Source organism: Callorhinchus milii, unplaced genomic scaffold (genome assembly GCF_018977255.1).
Source record: "Callorhinchus milii isolate IMCB2004 unplaced genomic scaffold, IMCB_Cmil_1.0 Scaffold2, whole genome shotgun sequence".
NCBI lineage: Eukaryota > Metazoa > Chordata > Chondrichthyes > Chimaeriformes > Callorhinchidae > Callorhinchus > Callorhinchus milii.
Window position 1 is genome coordinate 77,418,280 of NW_024704743.1, and position 19,084 is coordinate 77,437,363.

General features: G+C 37.7%; 1 protein-coding gene across 1 annotated transcript in view; it reads left to right on the forward strand.

Moving 5' to 3' along the window:
- The window catches only part of LOC103183434 (orofacial cleft 1 candidate gene 1 protein homolog), a 97,213-nt gene extending 78,589 nt beyond the window's left edge, over nucleotides 1-18,624 (forward strand). Inside the window, exons 7-11 of the mRNA XM_042346992.1 lie at nucleotides 6,533-6,634; nucleotides 11,074-11,145; nucleotides 14,527-14,690; nucleotides 15,655-15,768; nucleotides 18,595-18,624. Coding sequence (XP_042202926.1) covers nucleotides 6,533-6,634; nucleotides 11,074-11,145; nucleotides 14,527-14,690; nucleotides 15,655-15,768; nucleotides 18,595-18,624 — 482 coding nt within the window. The remainder of the gene's footprint in view (nucleotides 1-6,532; nucleotides 6,635-11,073; nucleotides 11,146-14,526; nucleotides 14,691-15,654; nucleotides 15,769-18,594) is intronic.
- Nucleotides 18,625-19,084: the final 460 nt, after the last annotated feature.

Genomic DNA, 19,084 nt, shown 5'->3' on the forward strand with positions numbered 1-19,084 from the left:
AAGAACGCTACATTGATTATATAATCTGTGAAACCTACAAATTAAGTTACATTTATGCAGCCGTAAACTGCTCTTGTCAGTCTCTTCCATTTATTTTCCTTTCTTTTATTTCAGTGTGTTGGCACAATGTGTGTAACAGTGAGTTTAAGACCAGGCAATGTATCAAGCAGCTTTTGAGATCGATGAACTGATTTAGGTCATTTTCTTATTTTTATCCACATCTATAAAATAACCCTTTAAATGTATAACAGCCATTCTACCAACACTGAATACAGTGCAAAAGGTCAGAGAGTATTATACATATTGTCATGCAGTGGAAAGATGGGATACAGCCAAGCTATTCATGTGAATCCATACATTGACAGAACTCTTAAGCACACAGATGTTGTCTTTACAAGGATTAAAACTGGGTGTGAACAACATGACAGCATGGTATTTTATAGTCATTCAAACCACATTCATAAGTGCATTGAAACTGATTTTAGTACAGCCCTTTGTTAAGCTTAGTGGTATTTGCATCATCTTATACAATAAAGTGCAGTGGATTTAGCAGGAATTGAATGAGACTTGTATGTGCCCTTATACCAATTCAACAGGGTGTTTCAAAGGACTATATCCAGATGGTCATTTAAAAATGCCAATATTCAGAATTTATGTATTTTAAACTGTACAAAACCAATGTCGCAAATCCTCTTTGAAATTAGTGGATTTTTGTTCTTCCTCCTATCTGCTTGACTTAGGTTGTAATCTCAAATGAAATACTAAGAAATCATGCCAAGCAGAGGACGCCACATCACCTACCTGCTGGGGACAAGCTTGTAGCTATAGTTTTAATAAAAAATGCTGCTGAATTAATGCAGTGTGCCATTTTCAGTGCAGCAAATGTCTTCTGCCAAGCAGACCCATCTGTGAGTTTAGTCTTCTATTTGCCTTATGGTAAAGGAGGATGAACAGAGAAATTGATTATAGTTAATGAAAAAAATTGTGGGCTCTTTATAATTTCTGTCTTCTTTTCAACCTGTTGTATTTTCTTTTGAGCACAAAATTTAGCAACACAAAGCAGCAATTAACATTTCCTCCTGATAAATAGGTCATATGTCATGACCAGCGGCATGATATGATAAATATCCCCACAAGTGATGCTGATTGGATAATTCACAATTGTTATATCACACTCCTGGCCATAGCATAGTTTCTATTTATAACACTTTTAGTATGTTTTCAACTGAAGAAAACAATCTTAATGAGTTTTATCTTCATATGGTATTGGTCGTCCAAAAATATTAGATATAACTGCATTGCTGTTATGTTTTCGGAAAAGTATTTTTATTCACACTGCTGTATATTTACAAATGAGTCATATTATTCCTGGTGTATAATAAAACTCTTCAACGTTATCTAAAGCCTGATAGTATGTTGCACCTGGTGGGATAAAGAGAAACGATCAGTAAGGCATCGATGACTAAATCTGTCAAATTGCAGATAGTATTAATCATTTGGAGATTTATTCTGGAAACATTTGGGGCTGGATAGGATTAACATAAATCCTTGTTCTTAAATATTTTTCAAATGTTCTTGCAGTGTAATTAAGCAATAATGGGTGTGCATGTGTCTACTGTCTTGTTAAGTCTGTCACATGTCCAGTTTATCCCCAATTAGACAGACAGTATGCACGCACACAGTTTATTTTTGCTATCCAATCAGACCTTAAATAGACTGTACCCCCTCACACAGTTCATTTTACTATTCCATCAGATCTTAATTTCTTTATACTTCTACATTGCCCATTGTTGAACATTTTTTTTTAAAAAAGCAAATACTAATTCAGTTTAAAAGCTGTACCCAAACTGCCTATTGTTTGGTATACTAGAGCATCACAGAGGCATTATGACTTTCACAATGAAGCTGAGTTTTGTTTTATTAACATGTCTTAGGTGAAGGGCCAAGGCTCTTAATGAAAGGTTGAAAAGCCTGTGGAAACTGTAAAAGGAAGGGACAACTCATGGAGGTAAAGAGTTCCACAGTCTTAAACTTTGGGAAAGAATGAAGCAGAGCAGGAGATGGTTCAAGGAGTTTACATAGCAAAGTCTAACATGCAGTTGGCTAACAGCAGAAACATTATGTTCTATACTTATAATAAGGAGAAATCTATACAATGGGAAATCGTATTATACGTGGAGCAAAATGGAAAGAGAAGAAAATGCTGATGACAGGTATTTGGAGTTGGGAGGAACACGAATAGTCTAAATTGAAAACTGAAGTTAACTCTTTATCGAATTGTAGTTCAGCATTTTGCTGACATGTTATAATTCACAGGTCATAACATAGAGAAGTTATTGTTAGAATTGATATAATTATTTGTAAACATTAGAGAGTGAAATATGAAGTGGATAAAGACATTGAGGAAAATGCTTGGTTGGTGGTATTTATGATATGATGACAACAAAAGGAATGGAATAGGTTGAGAGTTTGAGGAAAGGGTGGAACTTTGAAAGACAGCTGTAGCAAACTACGACATCGGCATCAGAATTTTAAAAATGCTTTCCTTAATGACTTGTTTCTTTTATGGTGTAATATGTGTAAATGATTTTGACAGCTCTTGTCGCCTCATCCAAGATGATCCTTAAGTTTTGCTTTAACCCTTTGAGCACTATAACAACAACAATCTGGGTTTGAAAACTCAAAAGAAAAAGAAATAGGCTCTGATTTTAATGGGAGACTGTTGCAAACATAATGCTATTCTGTAGTTCCATATATTCCCATCAGTTCTATTTTAATGTTCAGGTTTCAAAAAAGTCAGAGAATGCAAAGTCTGCCACATGAGAGACCGTTTCCTACTCACGTAAGTCACCATGGTAACACCAGCCACCCCTGCTCCCTTGAAGGATAGGTGCATGCCACTGAACGCACCTGGCTTAAATCGAACTTAATGGTCCATCGGCAGATCTGGCTGGACCTTATCAAATCCTACCATTCCACCCTCGCGTCCACTAAATCGTCGTTCTACTCCAAGACAATCTTGCAGGCCGAGGACACCCCCAGGCTCCTCTTCTCCGCCACCAACCAGCTCCTCCGCCTTCACTCTCATGCCTCACCCATCCTAACCTCCAATGCCAACTGCGAGGCGATGATGGACTTCCTCGAATCCAAAATTAAGGGGATCCGCTCAGCTGCCTCTGCCCTTCCATCTACTACACCCTCCCCATTTCCCCCTCTCACCCCGGCCACTACCCATCCCTCCACATCTGTCTTTCTCTTTTCTCTCACCACCACTATAACCAGCATGAAACTGACCACCTGCTCCCTCGACCCCATCCCTACCCCTCTCCTTACCTCCCAGCTACACCTCATTCATTCATTTTTATGTTGTACCTGGAATTCAGACATCATTTGCTAAAAAAAACATTTTTTGCTGGAAAATATATCCCTGGATTACCTCTCAGTGAAATAGTCATTCAGCATATGATGCAGGGCATTTGTCCTGTTTTAATTGATTGCTAGTGTGGCAAACTGATGTTTGAGAGTGCACTATTTTGTTTTGCTGGAGAGACAGCAAGAGCTGTTTCCTATTGGAAAGGACAGCAGTGTGAGATGCAATAGCTTACTTGTGTTATTACAGTACATAAGCCTTTGATTAGAACACAGACTGAAGGAGTTCCCAGCTGGATCCAGCCGCCTGGCCTCTCAGTCGCACTTGTTACTTGCTGACAGATATAGAAATTAAGTTTAAAAACATTCGGTTTTCAGTTTATTTTCTTTATTGAGGCCTGATAGTAAAGTGACTTTTACAACCCTTATTTACTGCTGTTATATATTTGTGATTGATGTCCAAAATGCAGCTGTGCGGCATAACAGATTTTATGCAATTTGCCTTGAAAACTGCTATTGAAATGTGAAAAGTGATGGCTGTTTACATCTACCTGTTTTTGTACACTATCAGGAGGTCACTGCTTTAAAATTATTCTTGTGTAACTTACATGCCCCAGAAGACCCACACCACATATTTCTAAATTTGCTCGATCCTTACCAAAGTAATAACTGTGCAGTATGATTTTAAAACTGATGTTAAAGTTCTGAATTTTTCCCTGATGTATCTGTATCAGTTTCATGCCCAGTTGAATCCCAGGTTGGTGCCTTTCATCTACCTTGAACATCTTCCGAAATAAGGGATATCAATGTGGCCCTGTTGTTGTCATTGCAACTGTCCTTATTTTGCTGTATGACAATGGTTTAAAAATATATGAAGTATGCAGATGAGCATTTGAAGAGAACTCTACCACTCCCTATATAGAAAAAATGTAAATGTAATATTTATTGTACTTATATCAAACCTAGGCCCTATATATGTTTAAGCAGAGTCTGGCTCCTAATACTATCATCCATTTTGCACTTTCATTGGTACATTGACTAACCTTTGCAGTGTGTGTTTATGAGGGTGAAATCTATGATGAATTAGTGAACACTAGTGTTCCAGGACACTGCTGATGCCAACGCAGCCAGTCTGGCACATCAGCAGGACCTGGAAGGGCAGACCAGTTACTGGGGCAGGGAGTTATCTCACTCAGCTCCTGTTAACCCTGTAAGCCAAAACCTAAACGGGAAGGGTAGTCCTAGCTGGACAAGCAGTGGGAAAGCTTGCTGGACAGCAGTATCAATGGCAAGCTATGTGGTTTTAGCTGTAGACTCCAGCAGGTTCCCTTACGCACACTCTGGGGTCCCCAAGCTTTGTCTCTTGCCAACCTCCACCTAATATTTTCTGGAATTAGTTAAGCAGGATGCATCCCTCCAGGGAGAGCGCGCGCAATCCATTCCAACAATCTATCTCTGGGATTTCCATGTGTAGGTGGGATGCACATTTGCCCACAAAATATACCATCAATTCACTTTACAGTATAATCTGTGAAGCACTTTGAGACATCTCAAAGATGTGATAAGTCTCTAAATCAAATGCAAGGATTATTATTATTATATTCACAGAAATCTCAGCTTGGTTTAGATATGCTTATGCACGGTGATGGGTTTCCACGTATCAGACACCTGGCTGACCAAAAAAAAATGTTTACAACAGGTAAATGGTGTTACTTCGTATTACTGGGCAGATAATTTCAAACAAACTGTATTCCTCCTGTTATACTGGGCCTAGAAATTAGTAAAGTGTAGCCTTCATGAATTTAAGGTATTCCAGTGTAGTCATGAAGGTCAAGGTATTATTAGTCACAAAAATGATGGCTGTACTGCAGAAATGAACCAGTCTTTTTATGGTTATTTGAAGATGGTTTAAAGATTAAAACCTTTTTGAAAAGAATTTACACCAAGAAGGTTAATGTAATTCGGGAAGATATGTTAAATAGATTGGACTTATTTTAATCTTTTATTTGAATTACAACCCATACCATCGTACTATGGATACTTCACATGATCACAAGATTATTTTAAATGAAGAAGACCCTTACGCCCATCCGATTTCATATTTTCGGAATACCCACCCTACTGTTCCCCTATTACATCAAGCTACTTTTTTAAATGAGTCCAGAGTCCTGGCCTCTACCACCTTTCCTGGCAATCTGTTTGCTGCATCATGAGTCTAAGATGTATAAAATATTAAAAGTCACTCATCTGCTGAATGTCAGTTCAAACATAGCTTGAGGAGTGATGTCTGGGCACCTGTTGTGAATGCCCACAATGCAGTATCTATTTTTATTGGTGAAAATACTGAGTGTATGGATGTTTTACAGTTCTATTGCACCGTATTTGGAAAATGATTTGAAAAAATGTTGTTTTCATGCTTACAAGATTGGTTCTAGTAAAAGTGGATATTGGACATTCTATGGTGTTCTCTTCCAAAATTAGCAATCTTTGGGCAACATTTTTAATTTAAGAGCAATTACTGTGGGAAAGATGTACATCACAAGGAAGATGTGTATTTCATGAGCAAGGCCACCGACTTCCCTGAACCATGAAAACATGGATGAAATCACAAAATGGGATTGACTGTGTGTAATTTAACTTTTTCACCATTTGTTCAGCTGTCTGTTACTAAACGAGGGAGCTGAATTTGTCAGTTGCTGTTAACAGTGTTAAACTTAGATAAGAATGACTTTAGATTCCCTATAAGAATGGGTAATGAGAAATAACGTTGCATGATTAGAAATTAAAGTGAGACGTTGGAATTAATCTAAACAGCCATTATTTTACCAGAGGTTTAACTGCCATGCATGAAGAATCAATGATAGCAGATAAAAGTTACAAATCCATAAAATTCCAATCCTTTGAGTTCTTGCTTTTAAGACTTTTTTTTAATGCCACAAGTTAACATATGAACATCTAGATTCAAAGATTGTCTTCTGTGACCTACCCTGTTTTGATAATTGGAGCATTGAGTTTGAATGCCTTGTGCGAAACGTTAAGTACAGAACCTAAAACTTACAAGGTAACAACATTGACATGCTGTACTGGTGTCAGTTTCAGAATTAACATTTTGGTTCATGTGCTTCTAATAATCAGTGACCCTCACTTCATGTGCTTTCCACAGGAAATGAATACTGCAGAAATTACTTTGACCTACAGATGTATGAGGGAATAGACCCAAGGCAGTATGGGATAGAGGTCGGCACTGAAGATGAGTGTGAATTAAGTATGTAATTTCTTGTCATTATATTCTCTTCAAATCACTTTAATGAGGTGGGAATGAAAGCTTGTAGACTAGACTACTTTTATACATATATTGGATTTATAACTTGTTTTCTTATTAAAAATAGTTAACATTTAAAAGTACAATTCTAATAAATTACTTTACACACTTGAAATATCGAAAGGCATATTGATGATGTGTTTGGAAATAAATACATAGAAATAATCTTCAGACTCTTTTCTTGATCATTTTACACCTAACCAGGTGTGACTTAGCTCCCTTCATATAAGACCTCATTGTCCAATATCATGAAGCTTTTAGTCAGCAACCTATGGTATTAAGAATAAATTAGAATTGACCCATATTGTAATTCCTTTTAATTTTTTGCTCTGTCAATTCAATTTCAAAGTTATTTAAATTAAATGGAGCAATATAAATGATCTCACTCTTTTAGGTTGTTGGAACAATGTATATGATTGTACAGAGCAGTTTGTAAATACAAAGATGATTTTAAATAGCTTATAAGCACATCTGTAAGGCAGTTTCTCTTTATTTAAAAAAAATGTGATTTCCTGTTTTAAAGGTACCTGTACTTAAATTCATGATTTTGTTACACAATGCATAATGTTCTCTTAAAACTGAGGAAATAGGGCAACTGTAACTATGTTGGCTTTCTAAGTGCTTTGAGAGATCTTCCTGATATGAAAAGCAATATATAAATGTAAATTTTATTGTAAGACACAAGTAAGCACTGATCAGCCTGAATTTTGATAAAATAAAATGCATTAGATAGGTGACACTTACTCAAACAAAGACTTTTCAAACATAATATTGTTTGAATTAAATTAAAGTTGCGTTTAATTTGTGCATTTTTTTCATTTTGTCCAGGTTGTTCCTTTTATAGTCCAATTACTACCGTGAATTGCCACACAATTGACGAGGTATCATGGTCTGGATCACAGAATTCTCCATAGTGACTACCCATTCACTTGATGATTAGCTGGTCGGAGCCATGGTTCAAACAAAGTGTCATTTTCCACCCTTTTGATGCAGTGACTATCATGAAATGGCACCATTCACAACCAGGATAAAGGATATGGAGTAATAGAAACTTCTGGTACTCATATCTGCAGTCTGCTTTGAAGTCAAACGCTCAAATGAACTTAATTTATTTATTTTTACAATTTTTCCTAATGTTCTACTCTTACCCACCTACTGGTGAAGGCAGGGACTCAAGGTGGTGGCTAGACATCAGTAACTGTCTGGTACCTCACCAAACTGGCCATTTTTCATGTGTGAACCCAATACAGTGAATGTCAATAGTTATTTGACCATGGAGTTTGATAGCCTGGTCTAATTATATCCTCAATTGAGATCCACACATGGACATTTGAACAAGGGTTACTTAATCAGGTCAAGTGACCTCAATTGAACACCTAATACTATCATCCATTTTGCACTTTCATTGGTACATTGACCAACCTTTGTAGTGTGAGTTTATAAGGGTGAAATCTATGATGAATTGGTGAACACTAGTATTCATTATGGTGCTATATCACAGCATTGATAGAAAGTGATCAGTTCTTAGTGATCTATTAGTTATTGACTGGTCCACAGATACGCTGGAGAAGGACCTCTCTGTTCAAGCCCTCAACACTATTCAAACAAGTGCCTCCAGACACTGGCTGCACCATGCAAAGCTGGGGTGGGGTTGCTGCTTCCAGCATAAATCGATCAATCAATAATTAATGCATTAACCAGTTGTTTTTACCAATATTTGTTCACGTAAAGGATCAACTTCAAGATCCTCACACTTGTGTTCAAATCCTTCACTCTCTGGCGCCTCCCTACCTCTCTGACCTCCTCACTCCTCAATCTACCACCCAGGGCCTTCACTTGCTTGTCCCTCCTCTCCCCTTTTTCAAGTCCCGCCTGAAAACCTTCCTCTTCGACCGTGTTGCCACCGCCGTTCCCTGCCCCCATCCCCCCCCGGCTTGCAGTCAGGCTCCGCCACTGTTAAGTGCTCTGAAATGCTACCCTGCATGGAGTGCATTATATAAGTGCAAGTTGTTGTTGTTTTTCTAAAACATCACTCGTCGCAATTTTCACCCCTGTGTGGAAAAATTCGCATTTCTAATTTTACAAAGGTAAGTTTGGTAATTTTACTGACCAATTGAGATTTGGATGCCCTTGTCTACCAAGCTTGGTAAATTTACCAATGATTGGAGAATCTTTCCCTGGAGCTATAGACCATCCGGTCATAGTTGTGCAGCAGTACAGTGTGACAATAGCCAAGCTTCTTTAAGGAGAATATTAAGAGGCAGTAATTTGAATAATTGTGGCTAAATTTTTTTAATTGCCTTCACCCAGAGCATTATCGTGCTTTAACTTGCACATTTTGCTCACAGTAATTGAAAAGAAAACAAATAGCTTGTGCGTTTAGTGTTTAATTATGTGGTAGTTGGATGTATTTGGATAATGAACAATATGACGTGTTATTGGCATTGCTTTTGCAGTAATGTTAGCCTACTCCATTGTGTTCTAACAGTTACCAATGTATTGTGTAAAAAGAATATGTCTTTCACTGTTCCATCTCTTGCTGATGATAGCATAATTTATTGCATATTTTTCAGAGGCATTAGATTCCATTAGTGTACTTTGTCCATTATTAAGTACAAAAATGCCCTGAGGATAACTTCCCAACCTGCCAAGTCTATTAAATATTATGCGCTCATAAGTAAAATAGTTATGCATTAACAAAGCCAACAGGTTTAAATAAAAACATTTAATTACAACATCCTGTTTGAAATAAAAACAGAAGTCATTGGGAGCAGAGTTCTAATGAAAGGTCAACAACCTGAAACATTAACTCACTTTTCCTCTCTCCAGTATCTACATCTGCATCTGCACTATTTTGCCATCCTGTTTGAATATGCTAATACAACAACAACATTACATTTGTATAGTGCCTTTCATGTCGGGAGGACGTCCCAAGGCACTGGACAGTCAGAGGTTTGGACCCGAGCTCAGGGTTGGAATCAGGGAGGGTGGAGGGCAGGGGGGAATGCATGGTGATCGAAAGCACGGTCGAAGAGGCAGGTCTTGAGATGGGTATTGAAGGAGGCAAGGGAGGTGGCGAGGCGGAGGGACTGCGGGATGGAGTTTCAGAGGGAGGGGTCAGAGTGGCAGAAGGCCCTCCCACCAATGATGGAGCGAGTGAGGCGGAGGATGTGAAGCAGACAAAGTCCGCTGAACAGAGGGAAGATGGTAAGGAGTTAGAAGGTCTCAAAGGTAGGGTGGAGCAAGATCATGGAGGGCTTTGAAGGTGAGGACCAGGATCTTGAATCTGTGTGATGGGAAGCCAGTGAAGTCGGGCGAGGATGGGGGTGATAGGGTTATGGAGCCTGGTGCAGGAGAGGATCTGGCTGCAGAGTTCTGGGTGATCTGCAGCCTGTGGAGGGAGGAGTTGGGGAGGCCGACAAGCAAGGAGTTTGTATAGTCAAGCCTCGATGTAATGAAAACATGTATGAGAGTATACAATGGTAGCTTCTCATTTTGCTTATGGACTGAAAGCCTACGCTTCAACCTCATGGAATAGAGCTTGATTACGTATTTTTTAAAAAAAATAATGCTTATGTATGTCTGAACCACAAATTGAGACTTACATGTTTTTAGACTGTTGCAATTGTTAAAAAAAATCATGAATTTGTTTTGCTTTGCCACTCAAAATGTATCGTTAGTAAAAGTACACCTATTTAAATATAATGGTCATCACTCTGCCTGTGTGGCAAATGTACATTTTAGTTTTGGGAAAAGGGAGTTTTACAAATATTTCTATTCAGAATATAAACATTAATTTTGCAGCCATAATCACTGTTCAATCATGTATTTACATTCTTGGATAGATTCCCTTTTTAATAGTCACACAGAGGGATTTTATCTAAAATGCCATGAATTAATGGCCTTGGGCTTACCTAAGTTCTTTCTGAGTTCTTAAAATAGTGATGTCATGAGCAATTACAAAAAGGAAATGTTAGAATGATGGTGCATCATGCCTTACAACATAACATTCCCAGCCATTAATCCCAAGTAGTGTAACAGTGCAGATAACAAAGATAAAATCAGTCTCATTGGATGGTGTAAAATACATGAAGCAGAATGAGGATGGAGGTGAGCAGGATGCGTCCCTCCAGGAGGGAGTGTGTATTCCATCCCATTACGTGGGAATTTCCATATGTAGGTGGGATGCATGAAACTCTAAGTTTGGTTTGGATACCCTTACGCTTGTTGATGGGTTTCCGATTGCGTCAGACACCCAGCTAACTAAAATAAGCATGAAATAGGATAGATGTGTGCTTGTTGTATGCATATAGGTCACACTATATGGGCTTGGGCATATTTATTAAGTTGCAAGCGCTCTTTATATTTGTTTTGTTCTGCAGGTCCTGACAAGAATAATGAAATGGATTTATATTTACAACTGCTGAAGGTTTTAGAAGATGACAGTATACCAGGTAAAATAACAAGGTTAATCAATATTTTGTCAAGGATCACAATTCCGATGTTTCTTTCTCTCTCCGAGTCTGGCAACATGATGAAGATGGAGCCCAAAAGGGGATGAGGGTAAATTGAAAGGAAAAAGGGACAATGGGCTCCAAAAATAAAACAATAGAATTGCAGGGTCCAAGCATAGAGTGTGGATGTTTTGCTAATTGTTTTGCCTCCTTCCCTTCCGAAGGAGCGGTTCATGTTGAGATGTGGTTCCAAGGGTTCTAGGCATTCTCTGATATCTTGCCCGAGCGATCAATCTTTATTTGGGAGAGTTGACAGCAGATCATATAATGGGCCAATTGATAAAAATAGTGTACATTTTCATTACTCATCATCACTGACCACTCACAAGTACCATCAGTCATCAGATAGCAGCCATGAGTGGGGAGCTTGGCAATTTTGATTCCAGTTGTAGCACCTGATCTTCTGCCCCATGGAGATCAGATAAGAAGTATTGTGTTCTTTTACTTAATTTACTCTAAATATAGTAGCTAACCTTCCAATTCAAACCATCATCCTCATGGCATTTCCACAGCTGCACAAGGAAGCATGGCACCTCCTCCTTTACCTCAGGCTTCCAGAAACTGGGCCCTTGTCTCCACTATTCCACTGAACTAGGGAATAATAACAAGTAAACAAATGAAATTCAAGAAAGGATAAGATCATCCCTGGTCTTGGTCCTAGAATATTCTTTCAAAATAAAAAAGCAAATATTTCAGCTGGTAGAAAGTAATTTCCACAATAAGTGATTTTGTATAAATATAAGTGTACAACAGTATATTTAGGTCAGGTGGTAAAACTACAGTCTGGTACACAGAAGTCCAAATTCTTGTGTAATTGGAGTGTGGATTTGTAATATTGGTGCTGACAATTCATCCATCATTTTTTTGTAGGTGAGGTTGGGAGAGAGAAGAAGGTCATAAGCCTATAATCTGAAAAGAAAATTATATTTTGATATTATGCCAGATGTTGTGTTGTGTTCATTTCAAAGACCATCAAAGACAATTACTTTTTTCAGAAATCCATTTCTCGTATAAGTACAAATAATGTGACAAAATAACAGCTTGTATTTGACATCTTGCAATAGGATTTGGCTTTAGATTGTGTAGGCATAGTGCATAGCAGTTCATCAGAATCAAATGCATGAATACATTTGGCCATACAGTACTTCTTTGATGGCTATTATTGGGTATTCTGTACATAACACTTTTAAAGATTGTGAATGCAGAACAAAATTGTTGCTGTCAGTATGTTTGTACAAGTACAGCAAACAGAGCAGTGTTCCTTACTGAGCTCAAAAGCCTTTGTAACATAGTAGAATGTGATGTGATGTTATAACCAATAGATGGTTCTCTTCATACGTACTCTTTCCCTGTGTAGGTCACCAACATTAAAGAGGTGCTGCTGTTTTGGGGAAGGAAAGACCTCAAATCTAAACATACCAGACATTTTGAAGGCTTACCATTGATCTGAACGGTTAAAACTCCTCAGTTTTATTTAAACAGAGGGAGAAAAAGCTGGTTCAGCAACCTCACAAAGATTATCATACCCCTTTAAACATTTCATAGCCTTATGCTTATTTTGGGAATGCATTATATAAATGTTTTCATTGAAGTCATTGTACACATATATTTTGTGACAACACAATCCATGTACAGTGTACTATTTAAGAACAGAGTCGGTTTGTTTTTGCTCCCATGAGTTCAGTTTGGCAGGGAAGGATCCTGGTTATGTGGAGTAGTCATGCAAGATTGGGATGTCACCTTTTGCAAGGGTTTTGGCAGAGAATATTGTTTACTCCTCTCCACTTCTTGTGTTGATATAGGTCTCCCCTCTTAGAGCGGTTGGTCGAGCTTTGTGTGAATGTCTGTGTGTCTGTGTTGGTCTTCAGGAAGTGACTGCTTATTTACTGCACAAGCTCAAAGTGGAGTTGCACAACTTGTGATTGATTGACATTTGTCCTATGGTGCCATGCTTGTTATGGGAAGGGTTTCACTTCACCACTGAAGGAGGCGAACTGAATTTAGAAGCTAAAAATGATTCCACACAGCAAAATGAGAAATAGAATGACTATTTTTGTGCCAAGTGTAAGATGTTAACCTATTATTATTTTATCTTCTTGAAGCCAACAGTGTGGCTTGTGCTGGCCTGCATGTTCCTGGGTGAATACTGTTCAGTGGTATGCCCAGCAGCAGTGAGAGGCTTAGGCTATGGGGATTGCATAGCTGGATGAGGGGCTTTCTCTGTCTTTGTGACGTTGTAGATTATAATAATAATAATAATCCTTGCATTTGATATAGCGCTTTTCATGTCTTCTCGACGTCTCAAAGCGCTTCACAGAATATACTGTAAAGTGAATTGACTGCATATTATGTGGGCGAAACGTGGCAGCCAATTGCGCACAGCAGTGTCTCACAAAAGTCGTGGATTGAAGTGACCAACTTATTATTGTTTTTCTTTGAGGGATTATTATTAGGCGTGTGGAGTAAGGAAACTTGCCCAAGATTGGCTTCAATATTCATGGATTGAGGAGGCCTGACCATAGCTCTATGATAATGCACCTTTCCAGGCAAAGTTTTTCCAATGGTCATTCCAAGAGAGTTGGAATTAGTGGAGTTTATACCATTTAGTATGTACATATAGTCGGCATGGGATTTACGATATACTGAGGTAGCTGTGCAATCTGTCTCTGTATTTTTGTCTATTGTCCCTCTGCTAGCTCATGGCTTAGACCATATCCCGGGTATTTTTCAGACTTTTCATGCAACCTTTTGAACTCCGAATGAATGTGATGCACAGGATGGTGATGTGTTTGAGAGAATTGAGCGGGGAATGACGGTGTAGTTCTTGGGGTAAAGAGAGGTCATCTCACACTGGAGGATTTCTAGTTCTAGAGGAAATGTCTAATTTGAATGTTACACTCACAGGTCATATGGGTGAAGCAGAATTAACTCAACCCTTAAGGTGCAGTTGGTCGGGTTTGATAACACTGTACCTTTCTCTTGCAGAATTTAGATGTGATGTAAGGATCCAAGAATGCTCCATTGCCATTGGGAAGAAGGCCAATTGTCGCTGGGGATTGGAATGTGGGCTTATACATTGATGTCTCTTATCTTGTCTAATCAGGGCACTCGTTTCTATTGAACCTGTTTTAATAGTTCAGGAAGACATCAGGACAAAAAACATTTTGTTTATTCACCAAGGTTGCTGAGTGATTAAGCCCAATTTACTGGTCGTGTTAAATAGTTGTAGATATTTGTGGTACCAATATTGCTTAGGGTCAGATTTGTAAGACACGGCAGTATAACATTATTTAAGAGTATTCTCTCCATTCTTGATGACAGAAACCACTGGAGCTATTGTGGGGCATAAAAACACTGAATTTCACAGCAACATATCGGGCCTGCGGCAGAAGGTTGAGAGTGAGATGATCCCTCCTTATGTCGAACAGTTTGAGGAGAGTGTACAAGATGACATGATTCTGGTTGGCAGCCTTTCACTGGAACAGGTCAGAGTTAAAATCTGAATAACAATGCCATGCTTCGCTTTCTGTCATCATGTTGGTCCTCACCATCTAATAAAATCATCTTGCTGTCCGCAATTGGTTGACGCAAACCCTGAAACACACAAAATGCTCCATTCCAATGGAAGTAATTTGCAAGAGGCATTTATATCATTTGACAAATGTGTATTTTTGTTTAAAAAAATGTTTAATTCTTATTGCAGCTTGATTTTTTTCACTGTATTTTGCGTTGTTGGATTTGATAGGAAATCACTGATTAAATCATGTGTATTTAAAGATGTGCAATTTCATTCATTAACATTATTCCTTTAATTGAAATATTTCAGAGAATCCTAACAGGTAGATTCATGAATATTGGTGTCTTAACGTGGTAATCACAAACAATCACTAATGCACAAACTGTGGCTTCAGTGTACGGCTGAAATTGCAGGATTCGCTAATACAAACACAATCCAAATACTGGCGAAGCCCATTTTCCAGCCATCATGTCTTTCCTCAGACTTTTTGGGCCAAATTTCAGGCGAGGAATGACCCAAAAAGAAAAATGCCAGCAATGATCACAAACTGGATGTCACAAATTTGTTTAAAGATTCATATCACAAAAAGGAACCTGCAATTAACACAGCGACTTCCAGTTTGTGAATAACGTATTGCATTTTGGCTTTCAAACACTAACCTTTTTTTTAATATTGGAGTAATTTACATGTTTACTCAACACTCAAGAAGCAGATCGAAGCTTTTAATACCATGTTACAGGCCATCATGTTTGTCACCCAGCAATTCTTCTGAGAGGTAAGAGAACATTTAAAAGTGCATTTTGAACGTGCTAGATTAAGAAATAGATTAAACAAATAAAACTGTTTATATCCAAAAATTGAACAATGGAATGATTATTTTGCATTGTGCATTGTACTTAAGATGATAACCTATAATTTTTATGCTTGAACAGACAAGTGATCATCTGCAGGGTTTCCATGATGCACACATAGATTGCCGATCACAAGAAAAACATCTGGCTCAACATAAAGAGCTGTCTATCAAAAATCAGTGGGACGAAACCAAGGCAAGAGTGATGAGATTTACAAGGGGGAGAAAATGTTATTAAGCTTCATGAGTGTTCTGACTGTTTCTATGTGCGATTTTATTTTTGAATGTTTACTGTCAGAAAATGTTGAGATTAATTCAATAACAAAGCAACAATTATTGGATCCTAATCTCCTTTTATTATTAATTGAATAACTAAATTTAAGGTATTTTAGGTAAGTATCAATTGCTCAATAAGTATTCATCAGCAGTTAACATAATTAATACAATGACTGTAGAATGGTTGTCATTACATTAGCTAGTTTTCAGTGTGTCTTCTATTATTCAGAGATTTTTTTCAGTAATGCAGCAATTTAAGTTGAGAGAAAGATCCTGCTTAAAATGTAAGCAGCAAAATACTATAAAGCATTGAATAGTACTATAGGTTATTGTGATCAACAGAGAGAAGAAACAGAATTTTTGAGTTCTTGAATGTTTTGGAGTGATGTTATATAATTTAATAGTTATTTCACAATCATCATGCCTAATAACTTAAGCAAATCAGTCAAATGCATTCAAATAACTTCCATACATTCCTCCTATATCAACATTCATTGCAACAGAAGCAGTGTGTTTCATCCATTGTCAGAACAAACAAAATTAAAAGGGAATAGCATTCTGTATCCAAACCCATTAAGAAGATAGGCAAAGGAGTAGCAAAGGATTTTAATACAAATTCGTGATAATGCATATGAGAAATGTGAAAGAGTAAACATAATAATAATCCTCAGTTTTGATATTGCATTTTACAATATCGCTGAGATGTCTTAAAGTGCTTCACAGGATTTTATAGTGAAGTGTAGTGACTGCAAATTTGTAGGTAAATTTAGCAGACAATTTGTACAAGTTGACAGAATGCTCATGAGCAGACCAGCAGACGGAAACATCAGTGTAATACAATTTACATTTAAGTTTAACATTTTACTGTAATGTTAACCCTTAAACTTGATCGAAGTTATCCCCCTTTGCTTCTTTTTCATTTTCTTCCGATTTTAACAACTTTCTACTTTTATATCTCTAGCCTTTTTTTCCTGAAGATTTTTTATCTTTCCTAAACTTTCACTCACTTTTCTTTCTCCCAGCTCCACGTACGTCGCAAATGCGAACAGCTTAACCTCTGATGCGATTTTAGGATCTTAACAGATGAATTCGCCAGGATAGAGCGATCATGTCTGATGAATGAACATTTTAAACATTAAAATATTCAAATCAGATGAAAATAAAATGCAAAGAAAACCTACAGTAAAAAGTGCATATTCAAATGATGGGACACAAATATAAAAATATTTTATTAATAATAATAATAATCCTTGCATTTGATATAGCGCTTTTCACGTCGGGAGGACGTCCCAAAGCGCTTCACAGAACACACTGTAAAGTGAATTGACTGTATATTTGTGGGCGAACGCGGCAGCCAATTGCGCACAGCAATGTCCCACAAACAGTCGTAGATTGAAAATGACCAATTTGATTATTGTTTTTGTTTTTTTGGAGGGATTATTATTAGGCTCTGTGTGGAGTAAGGAAACTTGCCCAAGGTTTCGCCCTGCCTGGAATTGAACTCAGGACTCTCGCTTGCAAAGCGAGTGCTCTAACCACTGAGCTACAGGACTTATTGGATTAAATGCTTTGTTTTGAAACCATTTAAACCAACAAAATAAACACTTTTTAATTCTGTGAATGCGTATAATTATTTTTAGAGCTTTGAAAAATGCTGGAACAATAATGGAGCTGGCTGACACTGTGATATCAGCCAGATTTTTTATTAATACATTATTAGGAGCCCTGTAGCTCAGTGGTTAGAGCACTCGCCTTGCAAGCAAGAGACCTAGGCTTGATTCCCGGGTAGGGCGATATGTTGGGCAGGTTTCCTTACTCCACACGTTTCTGTTTACCCAGCAGTTTACCTGCATTGTCGAAGGTGCTGTCTTTTGGACGAGCGGTTGAACCAAAGTCCAATCTGCCTGATCAAGTGGATGTTAAATTCCCATGAACCTTCTTAAAAAGAAAAGTGGTCATATACTTCAAGCGCTCCGAGACGCTACCCCATGTGAAGGGCTTGTATAAATATATGTTGTTATAGCTGTTTGTGGAACATTGTTTTGCATAAATTGGCTGCTGTGTTTGCCTACTAATATAGTCACTTCACTTCAAAGTAAATCTGACAAAGCGGTTTGAGAAGTTCAGTAACATGATAAGGTGCTATTTCAAATACGGATTATTGTTATCAAGTATTAATGCCTGCCTAAATTTTTTCCAATAAAATCAGAAACCTGAATGATTTTACTTTCGCTCATGGCAAAATTCATCTCAATGTATTTTCTTTCTATGTCAAGATATTACAGGTTTCACATGAGTGATTATTGTGAGAAGATTGAGGTGAACGCAATGATATATAATGTGCCATTTTGCAAAGTTCACATACATTTATGGGAACATTAACATTTGTGTTTAAGAAGTTCTGATTAAAGAACTACTAAGCTTTTCACACAAAGTGAAATACTCGCAACACCCTCATTGACAGAATGGAACAAGTTACTATTTGTCTTTGTTTTATGTTTCTATTTGTTTCAATGGGACAAATCTGAAAGCAGGGAGTGGAAATTACAACCTGTGATAATTATCATTGGTATTAAGTAACATAATGCGCACAATGCAAGCCACAATCTTTACCCCCAGGTATGGATCAGCAACCTACAAAAAGAAAATTAATTAGCATTTATATGTAATTAAAATACACAAAGCTTTAATCTCTGTACATTCCTCAAAGTTTCTGGGAATTTAACTCCTTTTAAATTTACTTCAGGAAGATTTACATTCAGTCTTTATCTCTTAAAACCATTTCTTTATCCCAGGACAGGCACCTGTGGGGTGCTTCAGTACAAGTGGGCTGGGTTGCATTTTACTCAGAGAGTTAGACATTCTGTGGAGCAGATGCACATGGGTTCCCTCCACAAGATGCACCTTGCAACCGGAAGGGCTTTTTCCAGCACTGGTGCCGTTTACACTGTCAGAACAGAATTATAGTTTGCCGATCGGTGGGAACCATGTTGAGTATTTTTGTCACTACCGCAGTTTATTATAACTATAGCATTTGGTTTTGCATAATCTAAAAGTATACAAGTTTTATAGGTTCATCAAAATTTATAGCGAAGAAGACCATTCGGTCCATCGAGTCTGCACTGTCTCTCAGAGCAAGCTATCCATTCAATCCCACTGCCCCTTACTAACCCCATACCATGTCAAGCCTTTATCTTTCATATGCCTGTCTACTTTCCTCTTGAAACCCACAATGG